The sequence below is a fragment of the Balaenoptera acutorostrata genome, chromosome 5 (assembly GCF_949987535.1).
Source record: "Balaenoptera acutorostrata chromosome 5, mBalAcu1.1, whole genome shotgun sequence".
Lineage (NCBI taxonomy): Eukaryota > Metazoa > Chordata > Mammalia > Artiodactyla > Balaenopteridae > Balaenoptera > Balaenoptera acutorostrata.
The window spans coordinates 70,656,701-70,681,029 of NC_080068.1; the positions used below are offsets into that span (position 1 = coordinate 70,656,701).

General features: G+C 41.6%; 1 protein-coding gene and 1 pseudogene across 4 annotated transcripts; both read left to right on the forward strand.

Moving 5' to 3' along the window:
- The first annotated feature begins 61 nt into the window (after positions 1-61).
- Positions 62-23,968, forward strand: LRRC66 (leucine rich repeat containing 66). Of its 4 annotated transcripts, none has more exons than XM_057546745.1 (6): positions 62-328; positions 3,156-3,656; positions 13,663-13,832; positions 19,870-20,059; positions 21,320-23,202; positions 23,652-23,968. In XM_057546745.1, the coding sequence occupies exons 2-5, from the start codon at positions 3,161-3,163 to the stop codon at positions 23,194-23,196; spliced, it is 2,733 nt and encodes a 910-aa protein (XP_057402728.1). In that variant the 5' UTR covers positions 62-328; positions 3,156-3,160; the 3' UTR covers positions 23,197-23,202; positions 23,652-23,968. The 4 variants fall into 4 exon arrangements, with proteins under 4 accessions (XP_057402728.1, XP_007180856.2, XP_057402729.1 ...); XM_007180795.2 differs by lacking the exon at positions 62-328 and adding exons at positions 5,522-5,702; positions 12,269-12,416 and having other exon boundaries at positions 3,588-3,656; positions 21,320-23,968; XM_007180794.3 differs by having other exon boundaries at positions 21,320-23,968.
- On the forward strand, positions 16,364-17,774 carry LOC102999100 (dr1-associated corepressor-like; annotated as a pseudogene).
- Positions 23,969-24,329: the final 361 nt, after the last annotated feature.

Genomic DNA, 24,329 nt, shown 5'->3' on the forward strand with positions numbered 1-24,329 from the left:
TGGACGCTGCCAGTATTTATGTAATCTCTCTGGAATCCTGGAACTCAAAGTTAGAAGTTGTACAGACCCCGTCTGGAAAGTCCTACCCTCTGCATTGCAGAAAGCCTCTCTCTGTTGGCTTTTCCCCCAGTATCCCAGGGGAGCGTGCACCACACTGTCTGTCGCTGTCACCTCTGCAAGAGGCCAGAGCTTGGAGATGAAAGGGTTGAAGGTTTGCCACAGGGCAGGCTCCAGGGCAGATGGGTGGAGCCTCAAAGGCTCAAGTCTAAAATCCCCACCTGGCTTGATTCAGAGAGAGACCCATTTGAAAAATCCCTAAGGATCAAAGGTATGCCTTAGAAACGGTGTTACTGTTTTGTTCTTTCTACATCTTAGCAAAACTAGCCTCTCCTGCTTTTTTTCTTCTAACTGTTGTAACTTCTCTTTCTTTTATATAGGAATGAACTCTTCATTTCCTTTCTACTTTGTTTTTTCTACTGCCTTCTCCCTATCTCACTGTCTGACACACCCAGTATTTCTGCTTCCTCATACTTAAGCTTGAATATGTCCATTTAAAGATTTACATTCCACGTAATTGTCTCCAATATCCTCAGAAAATTTTTCTGGAGTTCTCAGGTGTTCCTTACCTAATACATATAAGTTTGTTTTATATATATATAATATTTTTTTAATTTACAAATGAATACCTTTCACTTTATGATATAAGATTATCCTTATCTAGGTGTTTTGAACTCAAAACTGTTAGTTATAGATAAATCTCTTCAACTTAGAAAGAATCAGGTCCGTGAAAATCTTACTTAAGTCCCCTTAAGAAGAAGTTTTTTTCAGCCACGTATTTCTCTTCAGTATTGTGGTGTGCCTGTGAAGGATGAATCTTTTTTCGTTGCTGATGTTGTTACATTAGCTTGCTATATAATTACATAGACAATGATTGCAGCTTTGAATATGGTAACAAATATCTTTCTGACTCTACAAATTAATTCAGTTTCTGGTATTGCATAAGAGGCACACTTTAAAAATAAATCACTCCTCCGTGCTGTAGGGCACCTTTGCAGTTCACAGCCACGTGTACTGGAACTTAGATGCCTTTCAAAATATGGCAGATTTGACCTTGTATGAAACCAAAGTTTAAAAAGTTACATGGTAAATTTCATCCATTGCATACATTCATTTATCCAAGCAGAGCATAGCACTATGACAGACTGCAGACTATTAAAAATATAAAACATGGGGGAAAATATATAGATACATAGATGAGATAAATAGATGATAGGTAGATGATACAGATATAGCCCTCTATATAGATATATAGATAGCATAGTCCTATGACAGACTAAAGACTATGAAACATGTAAAACATGGGGGGAAGTTATATATATATGTATGTATGTATGAAAACATGGCCCTTACCGTCTGGGAGCTTATAGTCTTTTGGGCTGTTTAAAACAGACGCAATGCAAAGCAATAGCAATACAGGACAGTACTGATAGTCTGTCAAACTGAATGTTACTAACATGCATTCATTCATTCAATAAATATTTACTGAAAGATTTCTGAACAAAATAGAGGCCAAAGCAGGAAGAAGGGTCTTCAGGTCATAGGATTTGTGATGGATCTGGAAGGACTTATGTAGGATTTGGACTGAGGAGAGGAAAAGGCATTGGGCTTGGAATTGGAGTGAACTAAAAGCTAATTTTTGCATGAGGTCTACATATATACCGAGGTGCACAAGCCCCATCTTGTAGTTGCTCCACATGTACTTTTAAAACTAGTTCATAAAGTAAAGTAAATGATACAAAGCCTGGGATGCCAACCTGAGGGATTTGGACTGTAGGCACTGCGGAGCCCTTTAACGATTCTGAATGAGGATACGATATGGGAAAACAGTACTATGGGGAAGTAACCCTTTGGAATTTCACTGGATGAATCAAGAAGGAAAATTGAAAGGCAGTGACAGGAAAACCAGTTAGCCCATTCTAGTATTGCAGATTAGTGATTAGTGGTGCCGTTTGCCATTGGAATAGAACGGAAGGGACAATTTGTTGTAAACCTACGTGCCGAGTAATGGGGTTATTTGTACACACACTGATTTTTTAATGGAATTTAGTAATTAAAACAAATCACAAAAAAGTTATTCATCTACTCTTAAAATTGTTTTTTGTGTATACATTCAGGCATTGTGATTTGTAGTTACTTGTTTTAAAGCTTTCAGTTGCTTCTCAAGAATCTTTGGTGATTATATCTTCATGGGTCCTAAGGAGAGCATCCTTTTTATAACGCATTTTTTTTTAACGTAGATATCTAAATGGTTTCAAGTGGATTTGAAAAGTCACAAAAGCCGCAAAGACGAAGCTTGTAGTTCTTCTAGTCATTAAAAAAAATCAAGAGTCTCTTTCGTGAGTTGAACTTTCCACCGATGCAGTTCCACGGTTTGGTGTAACTGTGTGGCTTGTCACTCGTGATAAAGCACATGGCTGATTACCGTGCTGTAAAATAAGGATAATAGACTTTGCTCGGTACTTAAGACCAGGAAGGAAGCAGAGAATTTTTTTTTTTTTTTTTTTTTTTTTTTAGTTTTCTGTTTTGCTCAAAGCTTTATCCTGAAAATAGGCACTACATAATATTTTTTATTTTTTTATTTTTATTTTTTTTAACATCTTTATTGGAATATAATTGCTTTACAATGGTGTGTTAGTTTCTGCTCTACAACAAAGTGAGTCAGCCACACATATACATATGTTCCCACATCTCCTCCCTCCCGCATCTCCCTCCCTCCCACCTCCCCCATCCCACCCCTCCAGGCGGTCACAACTTTTTAATCTTGGTAGGTTTCCCTCATTCCAAAGCAGACTGCAGGGTGAGTAATCCTGGAAAAGCAGACACAGAGGTGAGGCCCAAGTGAATACATATTTTCTGACAAATCAGGAGGGGTTCTTTCTTTAAAAATGTGGCATAAATGTAATTTTACACTATAGCTGTTTACCATTTTGGTAGCTACATTTTGCCCCACTTTCTAAGAAATCAGACATCCGTGTAAATTGGCAATCAAGGCAAGATAACTTTCCTAAATCTTAAATTGAAAATTAAAATTTCTGCTTATTTGCTATTAGTTTTTACATAAGATATTTTGAATAAGTCCATTTTTCTTTCTCCAGGCATTATGAAAAACCTACATTTCAGAGTCATTACCATGGTTATAGGTCTTTATTTTACTGGCACAATGACAAACCCATCAAGAAAAAGCCGTATTTTATTCAATTCCGAGTGCCAATGGAACGGATATCTTCTGACAAATTGTTCTTTTGCTGGAAAGCATGAAATACCTGTGGACATATCACAGATAGCAGCCACAGTGGATGTAAGTTCCAGTTTCTTTAGGGTTCTCTTACAAACTCACATGAAAAAAGAAGAATGGAATATAAAACACCTGGACCTCAGTAACAATCTCATATCGAAAATAACCTTAAGCTCTCTTGCACATTTTCATGCTTTGGAAATATTAAACCTCAGCAACAACGCCATTCACTCCGTGTCATTGGATCTACTCAGTTTTAAGTCCTTGTGGGTGAAACGCCACAGAGGCAGCTTGAGAAATGGGCTTCCATTTCTAAAGTTGCTCATTCTTCAAAGAAATAAACTCAGTGACATTCCCAAGGGTAAGTACAACTTTAAAAGATGGACTAGACCACGAAACAATGAGTATGTGGAGAGCTAATGTTTTATGTCAGTAAGAATTCCAGGTTTGTTTTCAGTTTCAAGGAAACAGCTGAAAGTAAAGCAATTGGATCAGAGCAAATATAATAAAAGGAGTTTCTTAGTGGAATTTTAAGTTATAACATGTGGAATTTAAAGTCAGTGTAATTTAATCTCCCATTGCTATAATTTACATTAATCTTATATGGATTTGTCAAGAGATACTAGGAAGTATTTAAGTACTAAATAATAATGTGTGATTTTTAATTACCTACTTTGATTTATGTATTTTTTTTACTAACTACAGAAAAGCACTGAGAAATAACTAGTTCAGATGCTTTTAATATGTAACAATGCAAATTAAGTGTTGCTGTATTTATAATTTTTATTTTTACAGAATACATTTTACATCTTCTTATCTAGTTTTCCTCCAAATGTAGACTACATATATGCCAATATTATATATAAACTTCCTTATTATCAAATCAAAGTAGAGCTCCTTATCAGAACTCCACATACCCTCCTATTATAATAAATTCTCATCCATTCCAACACTCAATAATCTACATTTTGGAGTTTCTTAACTAATCCACCAATGTTTTATTTAGAAAATGTATCAGATTCATAAGCCAGAGCTTCCTTTTTAATATTCAGGAGTGCTAGACAGTTTCCTTTCCCTGTCTATTTTCAGTCTTGGTCGCTATTTGCTAAGTACTTACTTTATATAAGATCTTATGCTAAAAAAAGAAAGTGTAAGGATATTGTCATTTTTCTCCATCTCAAATTATGCATATTTAGTTTTTCTCACTTTCAGTTCTTTCATTTCATGCTTTTATTTTTTTATTTATTCATTTATTTTTTGCTCTTTCTCCAGTATCTTGTTTTAAGCGTAATTTTGACTATAATAGCCTGGCAGGTGAAGGGACTACTATTTCAGTCACCACATCAGCAGAATTGTGTGAGAAGGACAGGAGCCTTCTCTCCCTGAACTTTTCCATAAAAGCAGTGTATAGTATTTTCAGTGCAAAGTGTAAACTAATTGCGTTTTATTTTATGATTTTTATCATATTGTTCTTATTACAAAAGGAATGCCTGTTTTTTGTAAAACATTAGGAATTAAAGAAAAATTTAAAGGGAAACATTAAAGTCCCTCATGTAATATGTATTCTTCAAGTTTATTCTTTATGCCTACATATATATTTTTCTTTCAAAATTGGATTTACTGTCCATAATATTTCATAACATAATTTTATATCACAGAATATTTTGAACATCTTTACATAATTAAGCAATCTCATAAATAATATTTTAAATAGTTGAATAATTTTAATATATACATATATTATAATCTGTTCAATCAAACAACATTTAGATTATTTCCATTTTGTTTGCTATAACTCTGACAAACATCCTTAAAGCTACACATATCCACATGATATAACTGTGTTTTCTAACTAGTATGGTAGATGTGAATCTCAACCCACAAATTCAAGTGTACTGGAGATATAACCTTCTACTGTTTATAACTCAGCACAGTTTCTGATTCTGAGCCCCCGTTTTGCTAGCGTCAGTTGTGGTGGGATGTAGGGGTACTTACACTTAACATCAGTTTTTCATGGGCTTTCCTTTATCTTTTCCTAGATTTATACCGCAGCTCTAGAATCTTATACCCTGACAAGGCATCAAAGTGTGTGTGTGTGTGTGTGTGTGTGTGTGTGTGTGTGTGTGTGTGTCCCTTACCCCCTCTAGCCAGAGAATGTTTCTTTTCAGTCTTTCAGTTTGGAGAAAATTCTTACCTGCTTTTGTTTCTTCAAAACTCTCTATCTAGATCTAGAAATTCCTTTCCTCTAAAGATTCAGGCCTTTGGAAAACAAAAGCCAAAAAGACTTGTAGTCGCCTCTGCTTGCCTCTGCTTTCTGCCTTGCAATGTGCCTCACCTGGAACAATTAACACAGAGCTTTTACTTTCTGCTTGAACGGAGAGAAAGGACACAAGGAAAATAGAGACAGGTAAAAGCTTACTATGTCAAAATATTATCCCACCATAACAGTAGATAGAGAAACGCTGACTATATCTCCTTAAGGCAGATGAATTCTCCAGAGCTAACTGGAGGTTAGGATGAATACATTTCATTTAAGGACCAAACATCCCTATAAAATGCAGATACAGTCCCATCCTCCTTTCCCAAGTTAAACTTCTGCCTCCCAGAATATCAGGAAATGTGTTAAGCTTGCCAAGGAGGGGATAAAACGATGTGAAATGAGCAAATCCTTTATCTGAAATTCTAATGGAATTCTAGCAAATAAAACCATGGAGAGATGAATGAAACAGATTGATGATGGAGGTCCACTGTAAGCCCTGAATCTAATTGGATGTAATTCAGAGTTCTTTTCTCCATTGCATTTTGTGGTTTGAAGTGTTTTCCTGTAATCATCATACACTTTCAGTTCTTACTAGGGACTAGAGTCCTCTCTGGCGTCCCATCCCATTTTATGATTCTGTGACTATGGCTGGGTAACTCTGACATTGAAATCCCATTTTCGAGGGAAAAAGCTGGTAAGAGAGGTGCTCCCTGAAGTGCCATCCTATTCCTGACCTTTGTTCTTTTTTGATTCCTTTATCCTATGCCTTTTTAAAGGAGATGTCTAGATAATGTAATATTTACTCAGAACTGTGAGGATTAAAGGAAAGATGTGTCTTAGGAACCTAACTTAACACAGTATTTGGCGTCATAAACAGTAGCTATTAAAATGTGAAAAGCACTTCATAAACTTCTAAAGTACTTTGCAAATATTAGTTATTATTACTCTCGGCACAAATTGAGAATAACAGTCTTTTAGAAACAAATGATAAATTTGTTTTTGTCTGAATCTCAAGTTATCTTTTATTTTTTTATTTTTATTTTTTTTTTAATAAATTTATTTATTGATTGATTTATTGGCTGAGTTGGGTCTTCGTTGTTGTGCGCAGGCTTTCTCTAGTTGCGGCAAGCAGGGGCTTGCAGAGCACGGGCTCTAGGCGCACAGGTTTCAGTAGTTGCAGCACACGGGCTCAGTAGTTGTGGCTCACGGGCTCCAGAGCACAGGCTCAGCAGTTGTGGCACACGGGCTTAGTTGCTCCGTGGCATGTGGGATCCTCCCAGGCCAGGGCTCAAACCCGTGTCTCCTGCATTAGCAGGCGGACTCTTAACCACTGCGCCACCAGGGAAGTCCTCAAGTTATCTTTTAAAATGTTAAATAATTATTGCAGTAGATGTGACTCCTAGCCCACTGTAATTCATAAGCAGAGAATCATTTGTATCTAACTATTTACATAGGTGTTTGCACTCATCTAAAGATAATTAATTAGAGATTTCTCAGAAAGCAGCAATCAAGCAATTGGCCTATAGCACCTTTCTAAATCATGTTTCACATGTCTTAATATGGTGACAGTTTATAGAGCCAGTGAAAAGTTGCTTTGACTGTGGAAAGCCCATTTTTGTAAGGGTGAAAGATCACATTGACTAACCAGCCCAGTGTCAGCTGATTTCCTTTCTTGATGCTGATCATCTGTGATGTTACCAATAAACTTCATGTTGGGAAAACACCCAGAGGAGGTACCGGCCAATGCAATTCACAAAACAGAAGCCAGCCATGAATTTAACCTTCATGATCATTCCACCTTCCTCCCATATTCTTGGAGTACAGCATTAATAATGGAAAAATCAGTTTAAAAAAATTGAGAACAAGGGGATTGGTCTCCAGTTAAACTATCCCACTTTCATCAAGCAGTATTTCTGGAGTGCCCACAAAGTGCCTGAAAATGCACTCAGCACCAACATCTTACTGAGTGTCCAGTTAGGTTGAAAGACCAGATGTGACAGCCTCACATTAACATACTAAATTCCAGAATCCAAGGGATAAATATGTTATCAATGAGTTGAAATAATACCTGATTTTTGAAACTGATGGAGGAGAGAAAAACATAACCAGTGTATTGTTGAAACAAAAAGTATATTCTTTTCATTTGTAGGGAATTGAACCTTTCATCCTGATTACTATTTGGATTATGGAAATACCAATAACCAATGCTCTCAAAACCAATTCAGTTTCTAAAGTAACAAAATGAATGTATATCATTAAGCTAAGAGGTCAAGGTCTTTGGCTCACCTATACAAATTTGACCACATTAAGGGGCTGATTTTATGACTCAAATATCTTATCCAGCATCATTCCAGACTCTATTCCAATTCCTAATACTCTTTGAACTTGAAGCCATAACCCTTGAATATCATCATTTTATGTTATCAGATTATCACATTTGGGAGACCACTTAAGAAGTTCAGAGTCGAAAGGAATATTTCTAAGATGGTGTAATGTCTGGGCGTGCCCTCTGTGGCCTTTTTTCTCATAGACACTGAGATAATTTCTTGGAAATAATGAAACTGCCTCTGGCGTTTTAAATGCAAAGGCTTATCAAATTCCTGCCTATGTGATCATCAGAAAGCAGTTCAATAAATAATCCCATCTCCACAAAAGTGCCTCCATATGCCTCTCCCAACATTTGACTCTCTTAAAACATAAAATGTACTCTCTGATGTCCAAGCCCCAGCTCTGAATGCACCTCACAACCTCTTTCACTCACCTGAATACTCCTCAACGTTGATTTGCCATGCAAAATATGTAAAAGAACATATTCCCTTATTGAGAAACACAGCCAAGTGTCATAGAAGAGTTTACCCAAATTTTCCAACTCCATCTTGAGAGACCCCCAAACAAAAAGGTCATTTGCAGGACTCCACCAGTTCTCTTAATAACATTGAACCTTAATTCTCTAAAAGTGGAAGTAAAAGGAAAATCTTCATGTGGGAGGAGGAACTGAACTTCACAGTCTTAATTCCTATGTGCAGAAGTTTCCCTTCTTCTTGGGAATCTTAGCTTGATATTAAGAAGGGAGTCAAATAAGAGGATATTCTTATAACTCTCCATGTTCAAAATCACCCCCATGCTTGGGCATGTTCTGGTCCCACTCTTCCTATTTACTCTTTTACTTTATCTTTTATACTTTTATGCTCCTTGTATTACTCTATTTGCTTGTTTGTTGACCTTAAGCAAGTCACTTAACCTATAAAAGCTTCCTGGTCCTTATCTTTAACTGGAGATAGTGATATATACAGGCTTGATGTGAGGGTTAGAGGTAGCATTTGTAAAAACTATAACACACAGAGTGATGATATATGTAAAACATCTCTCATTGTACCTCGTACATAACAGGTGCTCAAAAAGTGTTAGTTCTCCTTTAAGGCCATTTGATCAGCCTGAGTATCTAATTCTGTTTCCAATCCCAGTCTTTGCTATAATAGTCATCACCTCCTTGATTTCTGGTACAATGAGTAACTGAAGGTGATTTTCATTCTCTTTCTACAACTGTTCAGAGTTTGTATAAAGTTCAGAGTACTCACCAACAATCTTGCACTACAGTTCATACTTCTGTAGGCCTGTATAATGTTGGAGGCCGCTGATTCTCCATGTTCTGAGTGCTCTGGTCTGTCCTGTGGCTCTCTGAACCACGCTGACCTGTGAGACCATCACCACTATCAAGATAACTATCCATCACCCCCCAAAATCTCCTCATGCCTCTCTGCAATCTATCTTTCCCACCCATCATCTCTCCCCTGCCCAAGTAGCCACTGATCTTCTTTCTGTCACTATCGATTCATTTGCATTTTCTATAATTTTATATAAATGCAATCATTCAACACATTCTTTTATTTTTGATGTATCTTCTTTCATTCAGTATAATTATTTTGAGATTCATCCATGTTGTTGTATGTATTAAAATTGCATTCCTTTTTATTTCTGAGTAGAATTTCATTGTGTGGATACTCTCATTTACCTGTCAGCAGACACTTGGGCTGTCTTTTTTGGTATTACAAATAAAACTGCTAGCTAAAGGGATGGAGAAAGATATGCCATTAGAGAAACACTAATCTAAGGAAAGGTGGAGTAGCCATATTAATTTCAGACAAAGGAGACTTCAGGGATAAAGAAAGCACTACTTAATGATAAAGGGAAGAGTTCTTGAAGGGGATATAATAATTCTAATGTGAATACACCTAACAATAGATTGTCAAAATATGTGAGGAAAAACCTGACAGAACTGTAAAGAGAAGTGAGCAAATCTGTTACCAAACCTAACTTGCGTCTGCTGGCCCGATGTGCAACAAAGCCGATCTACTGGCACCGAGTTGTGGTGAAGGAGAGCACAGACAGCATTTACCTCAGGGTGCCGAGGAAGGAGAACAGGCAGCTCATGGTCACATGGCCTGAACTCCTTGATGGTTTTCAGAGAAGAGTTTTTAAAGACAGGGTGAGGGAGAGGGTCATAGGGTGTGTGATCCGCTCATGCACAATTCTCTGATTGGTTGATGGCAAAGAAACAGGGTGATGTTTCAGGAATCATCAACCTTCTGGTTCCAACCATGGAGTCTACCTATGTGCTCATGGGGTCAGCATGCAGTTAACTTCCTCCACCTGGTGGGGGTCTCAGTATCTGCAAAACAGCTCGAGGCTATGACTCAGGATGTTATCTATACCCTTGAGGAGGAACTAAAGGTCATTGACTTTTTTTTATAGCTAAACTATTACTTTTTTTAATTGAAGTATAGTTGATTTACAATGTTGTTCCAATCTCTACTGTACAGCAAAGTGACTCAGTTATACACACATATACATTCTTTTTTTATATTCTTTTCCATTATGGTTTATCACAGGATACTGAATATAGTTCCCTGTGCAATACAGTAGGACCTTGTTGTTTATCCATTCTAAAGGTAATAGTTTGCATCTGCCAACCCCAAACTCCCCCAGTCCGTCCCTCTCCCTCCCCCACTCTCCCTTGGCAACCACAAGTCTGTTTCTGTTTTGTAGATAGGTTCACTTGTGCCGTATTTTAGATTCCACATATAAGTGATATCACATGGTATTTGTCTTTCTCTTTCTGACTTACTTCACTTAGTATGATAATCTCTAGTTGCATCCATGTTGCTGCAAATGGCATTATTTCATTCTTTTTTATGGCTGAGTAGTATTCCATTGTATATATGTACCACATCTTCTTTATCCATTCATCTGTCCATGGACATTTAGGTTGTTTCCATGTTTTGGCTCTTGTGAACAGTGCTGCTATGAACATAGGGAGGCATGTATCTTTTTGAATTATAGTTTTGTCTGGGTATATTCTCAGGAGTGGGATTGCTAGACCATATGGTCATTCTATTTTTATAAACTATTATTATTTTGTCTTGCTCGACTGTTTTCCTTTATTTCTACATTTTGTCATTTCTGTGATTGAATTTGCTCTTTGGAACTTGGGGAAGCCCTAGGAGGCTAAAGCTTTTCTACAAATGAGAGGCCAGGGACACAGGGGTCTGTCCCTGAGAAGGCCCTGCAAGGTCCAGCTCCATTTCAAATCCACTGTTACAGCTGGAGATTTCAACACCCCCCCATCCATTGATAGAGACCAAACTAGACATGGTCTCCCTCTCCACTGAACTCCTGGGGTACTTATTCAATTCAGTTAAGTACTAGATATGATAGGGACCATGAGCTCACATCCCTGTACAGGTCAGGCAATTATCATGAAAATGTTAAGAAACTTCTTTCATATCAGCTTCTGTGTTGCATTTTTTTCTCAAGACCCATACATTTGCATATTAAAACACATAGGAATATTCTTCACTCCAGAAAGAAATGTATTTTCTCCAGAGCTGGGTTCCCAAGTTGGATGCCTCCTGGCTGTAATGATGAAGCAGAATCCTGCTGGGGGTGGGAGGTGGAAGGGAGAGTAGACTAAAGTGCCCAGGGCAGCGGGGCAACACACAGTGGCTCAGCAGTGGCTATTTATGAACCAATATGGAAGTATTTCTCACCAGCATATGCCAGCTGAATCTCAGCCTTGGCTCTCTCTCATTTTTTTAAACATGCAGGCTTCTTGGCCTATCCTTTGTCTTCCTTTTTTTTTTTTTTTTAAGTATTTGTTTATTTATTTATTTATGGCTGTGTTGGGTCTTCGTTTCTGTGCGAGGGCTTTCTCTCGTTGCGGCAAGCGGGGGCCACTCTTCATCGCGGCAAGCGGGCCTCTCACTATCGCGGCCTCCCTTGTTGCGGAGCACAGGCTTTCTCTAGTTGCGGTGAGCAGGGGCTACTCTTTGTTGTGGTGCGCAGGCTTCTCATTGCAGTGGCTTCTCTTGTTGCGGAGCACGGGCTCTAGGCGCGCGGGCTGCAGTAGTTGTGGCACGTGGGCTCAGTAGTTGTGGTTCGCGGGCTTAGTTGCTCCGCAGCATGTGGGATATTCCCGGACCATGGCAGGCGGATTCTCAACCACTGCGCCACCAGGGAAGCCCTGTCTTCCTATTTTTGATAGAGACATCATATTCTTCTGTAAGTGCATGCCCCATCCAAAGCAGGCAGCCCTCATTCAGCTCCAGCCAAATGTCTTGTGCCAGTTGAGACTTATTTTTCAAGAGAAGCTAGAAATGTACATGTTTGTATTGAATCTTTGATGTTGGCTCAACAACTTTTAAATCTCTGTGCAGGTCAAACACTGTGACTTCTAGCCTACTGAATGTATATTATATATTGGGCATTACAAGTGTTCACAAAGGTGTGAATTCTGCCCTGAAAGGACTAATCATCTGATGGAGAGGCTGACAAACAACAATTATTTTACAGTCAATAGTGGGGGTAAAACTGCTTTATATAACTAATAACTTTTTCTTGTGTGTGTGTCTTATCACGCAACCAGACTCAAAGTTTCTCTGCTGTCTTTGTCCTCAGCACTAAGTGCCATGCTCATAATATTTTGACTGAGTTGTCGTCCTTGTGGTCTCTTGCTTAGTCTGTGCAGCTGAAATGAGCAAATGAGAACATAGATGTGCAGCCATTTCATTTAGGTCATCATCTGTCTCCATAAGTAGTCTTACAGTAAGTACTGATATTTTGCAGATAGTAGACAAGGAATAAACCCTTCTGGAATTGAACCAACCTGATCTGCTATGTAGTAGTTTGTTAAAGACACAGACTATGTGTGAGAACAGAGCAGAAGGAAACGTAAAAATGCAGGGCTTCCATGGGAGGCTCATGGGAACTCAAATTTGGAAGATTGCTATGGCTGGCACGTCATCCTCAACCTTTATCTTCAGTGCCAAATGGGCCTCATGGTTACTTCTGGAATCAAGTGAAACACAAAGGCAGAGACCAAAACTCAATTATATTATTTTGCCAGAAAATAAAACCTCTCGCTATAACATATTACCTTTGAAAAATATAAAAAATAGTTATAATATCAACAATAAGTAGTTAAAGGATACAGCTACAAAATAGAATAAGAACATCTTAAAAGGGGAAGAATTCATCCATGTAAATAAAGCATCAAAACACCTTTTTCCTCTATAACCATAGCAAGATCATCCAGTTTTACCCATGGTTCAGTCAAATAAGCAAGTATCATATTTACCGTTTCATTCAATCAAGGTTAAATTTTTGATTGATGCTTTTATTATAAAATTAGCACATGTTCATTCAAAGGAAGAATTCAAAAGTGTACAAAACAGAAGCATAGTTTCACCTCCTTCCACCATCCTACTTCTAAGTGTACCTACCACTGGTAGCTTAGTTCATCTCCTTCCAGGCCTCCTTCTCTACTCTCTTGAAACATATGTGTATGTTTGCATGTGGCCTTTTTTTCCAAGAGCATTGGAATTATACTCTACTTTCCTGCAACTTAACTTTTCCTTCCTGTTCAGTTATTTCATGTTGGTCTATCCCATTCTCTTTTAAGACTACACAGTATTTTGTAGTATTGATATGCCATCCCTTGCCCATTCTCTGTCGTGAACCATTTAAGTTGTGTCCAATTTTCCACCATTACAAACAATGCTGCAGTAAATACCACCAATTTATATTTCAATTTGCTTTTTAATTTTAACAGGGCTATGGAAACTGAAGTCATTACAGAGTTTGGATCTGTCATTCAATGGGATAACGCAAATTGGTTTGTCTGATTTTCATAACTGCCTGCAACTAGAAAACCTCCATTTAAAGAGCAACAAGATATTCAGAATTCATCCAGAAGCCTTCAAGGACCTAAAAAAATTACAGGTTAGAAAATAGTGTTTATAATATTTCAAATATGCAGAACTATAGGCAATTATATTAGAAGAATATTTCCATTGAAGAGTTTCTTCATGCCCAGTAGTACTGGCTACCAATCAAAAAATATGTCTATTTTAAGATTCCCCTAAAAGAGCCGAAGTCTCTCTCTTGCCTCAAAAATCCAAGGCCTCAGTAGTGGACATGAATGTGGACATTTTATTTGAACATGTATGCTCAGCAGCAAGAATTGGTACATTATTTTTCCTAAATCTAATTAAACCCAACTCCAAGCTGCCACTTACCAGTTGTCAAGAAATTAAATCTCGGTTATTAGCAAGGCTCCCTCCCTGAGCTACAAGGTCAGTCAAAGGTCCCTGGGGTTTTATGCAATATGGGACTATATGGGCCTAAATGGGCTCTACACCCCATATAGCCCAGGACCACATGGGCCTCTGAAGGCCAGTGACCCTGGTGCTTCCACACCAAAATTGGGCACAGAATAATACAAATCATAATGATATCAACTCATCCACACTTACCACGTGCCACATGCAGTTCTAAACATCAGAGCCATGTTGGGGGGATCGACGTCACATTTTGGAGCCATGGTGCCTGTCTCTCGGGCACCTTGCAGTGAATCTCACCGAGGTCCTGACGGCTGGGAGTGTGAGTAAGCCCTAGAGCCCTGCTCTAGCTTTGGCAGCTTCAGCCCCTTTTCCTTCTAGCCCCTTCCTCCTCTCTCCTCCTCTTTGGGGAGATATTGTAAAATCTCCCCTCAGTGCTCCTTTAGAAACACCAGGACCTAGAGATGGCTTAGGAGAAGCTTGAATCCCCCGTCCCCGTAACCTGCACCACACACCCCCATTCTTTATATAGGCCAGTATCATCCAATAAAGCATAATGTGGGCCACATATGTAACTTTAGATGTTCTCGGTAACTAGATTTAAGAAGTAAAAATAAGCAGGTGAATTTAATTTTACTAATATATTTTGTAACCCAATATATCCAAATATTAACTTTTACACATGTAGTCAATATAAAAATTATTAATGAGATATTTTCCATTCTCTTTTTTCATACTAAGTCTTCAAAGCCCTGTGTGTATAGCTGATGCTTGGTATCCAAGGGGATTGGTTCCAGGACCCCATGGATACCAAAATCCGTGGATACTCAAGTCCTTCATGTAAAATGGCATAGTACTTGCGTAAAACCTAAACACATCCTCCCATATACTTTAAATCATCTCTAGATTACTTATAATAATACAATGTAAATGCTATGTAAATACAATGTAAGTGCTATGTAAATAGTTGCCTGCGCAGGACAAATTCAAGTTTTGCTTTTTGGAACACTCAGAATTTTTTTTTTTTTTAAACTATTTTCTGTCCGTGGTTGGTTGAATCCGAGAATGCAGAAACCACAGATATGGAGAGCAGACTGTATCCTACCCTTACTGCACATCCCAGTTTGGACTAGCCATATGTCAATGATCGATAGCCATATGTGGCCAATGGCTGTCACCTTAGAGCACATCAATGCAGACAGCTGGCGTTTTCCCAGTTTTATGTAAGGTGCTGTTCAAGCATAGCTGCAAGACAAATGCCCAACCTCGCCCCCGCCCCTTTCAACCGGAATGGCCCTCCAAGCCCGTCCTCTCTCGAAGGGAGACTAGTGACGCAGTGGTGAGGGAGGTCGACTCTGCAGCCAGCTGCCTGAGTTTAAACCTAGGCTCTGCTGCTCGCCAGCCACACGATCTTGGGTAAGTTACCGAATCACTCTGTGCCTCAGTTTTCTCATCTGTAAAATGGAGGTAAGTTGCTTCCTTTTTCATAGAGTTTTGTGAGAATTAAGTGTTTTAATCCATAGACTGTGCTTTGAACAGTAGTTGGAATACAGTAAGCCCTTTATAAATGTAGACTACATATAGAAATTCTAAAGTGGCTGCGACGCCCTACTCTTTTAACCTACAAATCTGATTGTAAGCTTTCACGACAAGGGCCTGGCCCCTGCTTGCCCCTCCAGCCTCATTTCAAGCCACCCTCCCCTTGCTGACTGCATTCCTGCCTGGTTTTCACCCCAAGCCCTCCCCTCTTGCTGATCCTTTTGCCTGGAAGAGCTAACTCTTACTAGTCCTCAAGGAAGCCTTCCCTGGGTCTCCAGATTGAATTAGTTTCCCTTTATACACAGGTATAATAGACTGTGTTTTTTCCATATTGCACGTATGGAAACTGAAATTATTTCATTTTAGGTATGGTTTAGCCATTAATGCCTATATCCCCATAACCCTTCTACCAGACGGTGAGCTCTTTGAGGACATACATCATGTCTATTTTGTTTTCTAATGCTTAACATATGTCCAGTACATACCATATATTTACAAACACTTGTTGAATAAACAAAGGAATGAATGGCTGGATGGTGATCACGGATAGGTGTATTAGTTATCTATTGCTGAGGTCAGCAATCCAGGCAAGGCTTGGCTGGGGCCTCTGCTGAGTGTGTCTCAAGAGGCTGCAGTAAAACCACGGAGGGCAGGTGGGCGACGAGCAGGCCTAGGGGCCAGGAGGCTGCGGGCAGTGGCGCTGGGCCCGGCGCAGCAAGAGAGGCCCCGAGATGCCCAGCAAGAGGAGGTACAACGTGCGGCTCCCACCGGCCCGGATCAAGAAGATCGTGTAGACGGACGAAGAGATTGGGAAGGTGGCGGCGGCTGTGCCCGTCATCCTCTGTCGGGCGCTCGAGCTTTTCCCGGAGTCACTGTGGAGGAAGGCCTGCCAGTGACCCGGTCCTGAAACGCCAAGACCGTGACCACATCCCCCCGGAAGCAGTGCATCGTGCTGGAGCAGCAGCTTGACTTCTTGAAGGCTCTGGTGGCGTCCATGCCTGACGTGTAGGGGGACGGGGAAGACAACCACGTGGATGGGAACAAGGGTCCCCGCAGGGGCCGGAAGAACGGTGGGATGCGAAGCAAAGGCAAGGACAAGAAGCTGTCAGGGACAGGCTCAGAGCAGGAGGATGTCTGAGGATACAGACAGTGACGGGGAAGAAGAGACACCCCTGGCCCCATCCCAGGCCAGCCACCCCCTGCCCGCTTCCAGAGCCCCACCCCCGACACCCTTCATGCCCTTCACCTCAACTCTGCCTCTGCCCCCAGCACCCCACCGCCTGGGCCCCTCAGCACCTGAGGCAGAGGATGAAGAGGATTGTGACTCCTAGCGCCCTCTGCCCCCCAGGCCACACCCCCTTGTAGCTGGGTTTAGTTGCTCTGGGGGGAAGGGAGAAGTTAGAGCTGTTCTTAAGTTTATTAATAAAATAATAATACAAGGGGGGGAAAAAGGCTGCAATCAATGTGTTGGCCAGGGCTGGAGTCTCACCTGAAGGCCCAGGGGAAGAAGGATCCACTTCCAAGCCCACGTGGTCGTTGGCAGGATTCAGTTCCACGTGGGCTACTGGGCTTCGGGCGCCGTTCCTTACTAGCTGCCAGCCTAAGCCTGCCCTCAGTTCTGTGCCGTGTAGCCCTCCCCACAGGGCAGTTCACAGCATGGCAGCTCGCTTCAGAGCCCGAAGGAGAGAGCCTGCTAGCAAGAACATTACAGTCTTATGGAATGTAATCGTGGAAAGGACATCCATTTCCTTTGCCATGGTCTGTCGGTTAGAAGAGCGGCACAGGTCTTGCCTGTACTCAAGGGGAGGAGATTACCCAGATGGTGTGAATACGGGGGCAGGTTACTGGGAACCTGTCTGCCGTCGTAGTTATCAGAGCAGATGAGAAAGTCCACTTAACTTGGCAGTGCTCCCGGTTCACCACAAACAGGCTGTCGGATTGCCTGGGAACCTCATTTAGTATAATGTGTACTGATTATATTTGTATGTGTAATTTCCCTATGCCTGTTTTATTTCCTGTGCATTTTTATTGTGCTTTATAAGTCTTCTGCAGCTCACAGGTAATAGATGCTACAGGCAAACTAAAAAACAAGCCCACGAATGTTCTGAATCATCTGTAATTCTAAATTACCTGAGCTGCCCAGAATCATACAATTTCTCTTTCTCTATTAACCCTTCTGCCTGTTCAGCAATAACTCTAAGAACTTCTTTGGGAACATGATGAGCATATTTGGTACCAGAAGGTCGAATATTAAAATGGATGTAGTTGCGTTTTTTCCCAGGAGACGTATTTAATACTTGCATTATATATTACGTGCCTTCCCACATGGGAATCTTTTCAGAAACCAGATAGATTTTTCAAAGCATAAATTCATCATCATGTGGAGGTAGAATGAAATGTTTCATTGGCATTTCAAATAAGCATTCCTTTTCTTCTGCCATTCTTCTTAGAGCAGTGATTTGTTAGCAACATTATATGCTTCTCCCAATCTTTCTATAATGTACGCTCCTTTCAAATGACAGTGGATGGCCACTTCTTTAGCCAAATTGGACTATTCTGTTTTAATCTTTTCTCAGAAATTATTCCTCCTGAATCATTTGATTAGCTTTCTGTCCTCTCTTCTGTTTTGCTTTTAGTTTCGTGATTTATAGTATAATAGCTGCTAGGATGAAAAAAAAAATGCAGACATGCACTAAGAAGAAAATAGCCCCGAAAACATTAGAATATTTCACCCTGTTGTTGAGGAGGGGGTACATAGAAAACTATTGATCCTAGTCAAGGCCAGCCTGAAGCAACGTTTTGTTTTGTTTTGTTTTTCCTTCCTGGTCCCAGTCTCCTACTTCCTATTTTTGACAGCCTTCCCTTGGGAGTCAAGAGTGCTTGGTTACTCAACAGTGCAAAGGTCCCCCTCACTAATGAGTCTTGGTTATGGTGCTGTTTGAGTGGTGCTGTCTTGGGAGTAAGCTCTTCTCAGGAATTTATATAACCCAAGATGCCAATGCTGCTTTTTCCCTGATGTTTATTAAACAATTGACCTGAATTACATTCAGCCTCCATGGTTTTCATCCATGGCCCTCTTTTTTACTTTTCAGCAAGGTTTGCATTTATGATTTTCTCCCAAACCCCATGACCTGGCTCTGCGCATCCCTTCACTCCAGTGCAGTGGGAGCTCAGGCTCCGAGAGGCTGTGTTCTGGAGTGGAAGGCACACAGCTGCGGAGCCAGGTCAGATCTCAACTCTGCCATTCACTCATTCATTCATTCATTCATTCCTCCCTTATTTTCTGAGCACCTGGGTACCAAGCCTTAGGAGTAGGGATTATATGGGATATGCTGTGACCTAGCCTAGTTTCCTCCTCTGTAAAAAGGGGGAAATGACAAAGCTGTTGGGAGGAATAGAGATAATGCATGTAAAGCACCCAGTAGAATGCCTGGTACACAGCGATGCTCTGCAAATGGTAGCTAGAGCTACACCTAACTATGCTGTCCTGGCCACATCACACCACTGCCATATCCAGCTTCACAGATCCTACTCTGTGTTTTTAGAGTCACTGAATCCTTTTTGTTCCCCAGTTTCCCCTTCATTTCTGATGAGACTAGGAAAATTAGTCATTTTGTTTATACTGAGTAGCCATGGATGCAGAGAAATGTACTATTACCTTTAAGATAATACTTGATGCAAAAGAACTCTCTTTGCTACTTTTAGTCAACTGCAGTTCTTCTGGGCTCTATGTCCTCATCGTCCAGTATCTCCTGCCACTTTGAAGATCACAGTGCTTCTAGACATTCTAGACCTGATATCTAATTCCAGACCTTGATAACAGCTGGGACTCTAGGTTATATCGAACAGTACAAATCACAGTTCATAGGAAAGAAGGAAGGGAAAATGATTGGGCATCTAATACAGGCACCATACTTAAAGCTTTCACATACATTTAATCCTCAGAACAACCCTGGGAGGTAGGCTCATTGAGAGTCAACAATTTGCCGAGTCTCACAGAGTTCTTAGGGACAGAGCAGGGAATTAAACCCAGTATTCTGACTCTGAGATCAGTGCTAAATTCATATGGCTTCCATAGAGATATAGACAGTATCTGTAATTAGTTTGTCCCCAAATGTCTTTATTCACAGACTGTCCTAAATTTGTTTCTTCTCAATCAGGTTGTAGACCTCAGCAACAATGCCCTGACCGCCATCCTGCCGATGATGATGGTGGCTCTAGAACTTCCCCACCTGGAGGCTGACTTGGCTGGTAACCAGTGGCAGTGTGACTATGGCATGGCAGTCTTCCAAAATGTTATTTCTGAATCCTGGAGAAGAAAGTGGAATGCAATTTGCAACAAGTCTATTGGTAAGTCAGTAGTGCCTCTTCTCTCAGAAATGGTTCCATTTAAACAAAAAGAGCACATGAAAAATTTAGTCTCATTTGAAACAGTGACAGTCCCCCCAGAAGCAAGAGTGCTGGTCTATGGCATTAGTCATCCTTGGGCTGTATCACAGAAAAATCATTGGTACCTAACTGTTTTCCTCAGTTCATGAACGAGTTTCTTCACGTGGTCAGAGAAACCTAGTTCAGCTAGCTCAGAAACCACTGGATTTGGTCAAAACCAGAAATTTCACAAAGAGAGGATTTTTCCCTAAAGCCCCAAAATGTCATATTTTTATCCCAAATATTAACAAAATAACTGATCAAAGAAAGGACTTCTAAAACTTGAAACATAATTATTTAAAATGCTGGTTAACCCTCTGGAAGTATAATCCTATACATATACAAAACACACATATTTCAAAAGTCTATTTTTCTTTGATTTGTTCCCTGCCACTCTCCCAAACTGCTAGAATATGTTACTGCAGTTGAATATTTTGGAAAGCTTTTTTTTTTTTTTTTTTTTCCCCCACTATTAACTATCTTGGCTAATTCTCAAACTCCTAACTGGGGGGGGGGGGGGAAAAAAAGAGTCATTTTTTTTTTAAATGAGTCCTGGCCTCTGTTCTATTCAGGACTGCTATTAAGTAGAGACATGGCCATGCTTGCCGGGTTTAGGAGAAATCCATGAAGATTAGAGAGAAGTCAATGGTGACAGCCACACTTGTTTCACTGCCCCATACGAGCCACAATGGCATTCTGAGTGTGGAGGGCAGAATGTCAGGAACCAGCAGAGAAACCTGAATATTTATGCTGTTTGCCAGCACTGAGGAATGGTGAGGAAATGATATAGCAAACACAGGTGTGGCCAAGGCAGATTCTGCAGAGGGTTGATGGAATGTTCTCGTAAATGTGCAGTAAGTAGGGAAGGCTGTGGAGAAAGGAGGAACAGACTGGCTTCCTTTCTCCCGTGGGCAGCAGTCAGTCAGGAAGCCTAAAAAACACAGTCTCCCGGGCCTGGGAGCAGCACACCCGAGCCTGAGAGCCTCGTGTAAGTGTGCACAGAGCCTGACACATGCTGTCGGCATCGACAACCAATCAAGCAATCAGCCAGCAAAGTTGCTGATCGTGTAATACCCACTTTAAATCTAGCTAGACGAGGACTGAGGACTCCCAGATGCTTTTTAAACCACTGGAATCTCATTCCCGTGTCAACTCAGCATGTGCTTTTACCCCCACTCTCAGGGAAGGAGGAGGCATACTGGTGGACGCCCACAAGGCGAGCGTCCAGAGAGACCCACCTTCCTCGCACTAATCTGAATCGTACGAAAAGCCTCACGGCGACGAGCAAAGCTGAGAGGCCCTGGGAAGTGCGCTTTTCCACTCTGCGCAAGAAGGACCCTGCGGGCTCTGATACCAGTGAGGGGCAGAGGCGGCTGCCAAGAAGGGTTAGGAGCGCCGGGGATGTGCAAGCTGCTGGCAGAAGGGAGGACGCTTCCCAGGACCTGGCCCTGGCCGTCTGCCTGTCAGTGTTCATCACGTTCTTCGTGGCTTTCTGCCTGGGGGCTTTTGCGAGGCCTTATGTGGACAGACTGTGGCAACAGAGATGCCGGAAAAAAAGTCCAGGTTCAGGGAACGTGTATTCAAACCAGGGCTTCTACGATGAAATCGTAGCTGTAGGGAACACGCAGCAGCCAAGGATGGATCTGCGCCAGACTTTCCACGGTCCAAACCTCTGTGAGAACCAAGCCCCACACGCGGCTGTCACTCCTGCGAGGACGCGGGCACCGAGCAGCAAGGAGGCTGGCGGCCGGCAGGGCGGAGAACGATGCGGGGACCACACTGGGGCAGGAAGCGGGAAGGATAACGCGCTCCCAAATCACGGTGCAGCCCGGCCCGTTCTCCGCGGACGGCCGAATGCTGATGATACCCAACTAATGCCGGCGGGACAGGACTGCAGCTACAGGTATGATATTCCTGGAGAAGTAAATTATGACACCGTGGCCAGGGAAGATTCCCTCGGTGAGCGTTCAATGGGCATCCCTGCCGTGGCTGCCAGATTACAGACAAGCCCTGGCTCGATCCATAAGGATTCCAACGAATTAGGCCCACCCCTCCCCAGGGAAATGGCCACGCCTGTCTCCCAAATGGTGGCGCGCGCAAAAGCGCTGAGGACGGGAGAGAAGGAGAGGAGAGGGGGCACTCCACACTTCCCTTCGGAGTTTTCTAAGGAGAATGTGCTGAGCGCACAGCAGCAAAGGCTCGAGGGCGCCGGTGACGAGGAGGAGCCCCTCGCCCACTGCGGAGCGGCCACGCTCAGTGACCCAGGAGCCACGGACCCGTCCCCACCCGTCTGCGCTCCGGGCTGGGGTCATGACCTGCATGTGACTCCTGCTAACAAGGAGCTAGCACAAAAGGACACTCCTGACGCTCAGTACGAGTTGGACACCGATTCTGACGAAGGGTCTTTATTTACTCTAAGTTCAACAAGTTCAGAAGACTGGAGAAATGTGGCTGAAGCAGAGGCACGTGGCGAGGAGAGCTGCAGAGCCAACGAGCCCCGGGGGGACGAGGACTCAGGGGAAAGGAGGGACAATGTCGTGTCATTAGAGAGTCTTGAGGACAGCATCGCCTTCCAGAAGATTCTGGGGAAATGTGAGAATCAGGAAGATCGTTCTGGAAAAACTCTCATTTCTGATCCAGACTACGGTTTGTACGAGGCTCATCCAGAAAGTCGCTCTAACACCAATAAGTTTGAGGATCCCCTGACCTTGCCCAGGTCACTGGGCAACAGTCCTTGCGGTGATGAGATCCCAGGCATGTCCATTGACGACTGTGTCACAGCTCTTCAATCCAAGGCAGCAGAGTGGCAATGCTCACTTAGAGACTTGGAGTTTTCAGTTGTGGATGTTTTACCACAAACGCCAACACGTTCTGCTGAAGTTCCCTCGGATCCTGATGAGAGTGTCTGTGGTGAAGGAGATGCAGACATTTTTAAATACGAACCTTACGTTCAGGGAGTAGACACAGCTCAAAGCCACATTCCTTCCAAGATGGCTGTGGGGAAAAACTTAAGACCCTCACGACAAGATTCTGAAGAGGACAACATGAATGGACACTGATGAGGGGTTTGTATGTCCTCTTGAGGACAGTGATTCCAGCAAGGTTATAAGCCAAACACAATTGTTACACTCCTGTGGTGATGAACCAGATCTTCAGTGTGAGAGGGGGTGGGGTGGTGGGAGGGGTATTTTGAAGATGGTGTCAAGAGCTAGGTACCACTATTACAGATGCTTCCAAATGAAACCAGTTCACTAAGAACACGGGAGCACTTCAGTGACAGAGACTGGGGTCAACATCCAGAGCCGAATCAATGAATTTGATTCTCTAAATTCTCCCCTATGTTCAGTTAATTCTAATATAAAACCACCATTCACAAGACATAGATCATTTAGGTAGGAAAGCACTGAGATATTTGAACATCAAAGGTTCCAATGAATAAATTTTACATTAAAACTGAACACAGATGATGTTGCAGTTAGGCAAAGATGATTCTAATTTTTATACTCAAATGCAGACCCAGAGAAACCTGATGGTTGTTGGCTGTCTATGTGAGGATCAGATCTACTATGACAAAGACAAGGACATTCACCTTGAAAATCAAAGGGAATTCAAGTAACATTTTTAGTGCATATTGAAGCACTTACATGGAGCTGCTGAAGAGATTTTAACAAGTTCTGCACAAAGACCAGCACAGCCTTTTGGAGTTTGATGAGGAAACTAAAAAATTGGAGGGATTCAGAGTAATTCTAAGTATTTGTTAAAAGCAATGTTAAAGGAGGGACCATTTTGTAGGACAAAGTGTAAATTAAAAATCAATTTTCAAGAAGAGAAGTGACGTTTCTTGTAAAAGAAAAAGGTACTCCACCATTACCCTTGAGTAGGCCTTCCTCGGAGTGACTCTCCAATTGGGGATCTCAGGAGCTGTGTTCTTCTGTTTATCTTCCTACTTCTCTGACAGTTTCTCCTTTTCCTCCCTGACACTTCTCCTCTGCTTTGTCTTCTTCTTTTTTTTTTTTTTTTAATAGGGAGCATTTTCTTTTTTCTTTTTTTTTTTTTTTTTAATTTTATTTATTTATGGCTGTGTTGGGTCTTCGTTTCTGTGCGAGGGCTTTCTCTAGTTGTGGCAAGCGGGGGCCACTCTTCATCGCGGTGCACGGGCCTCTCACTATCACGGCCTCTCTTGTTGCGGAGC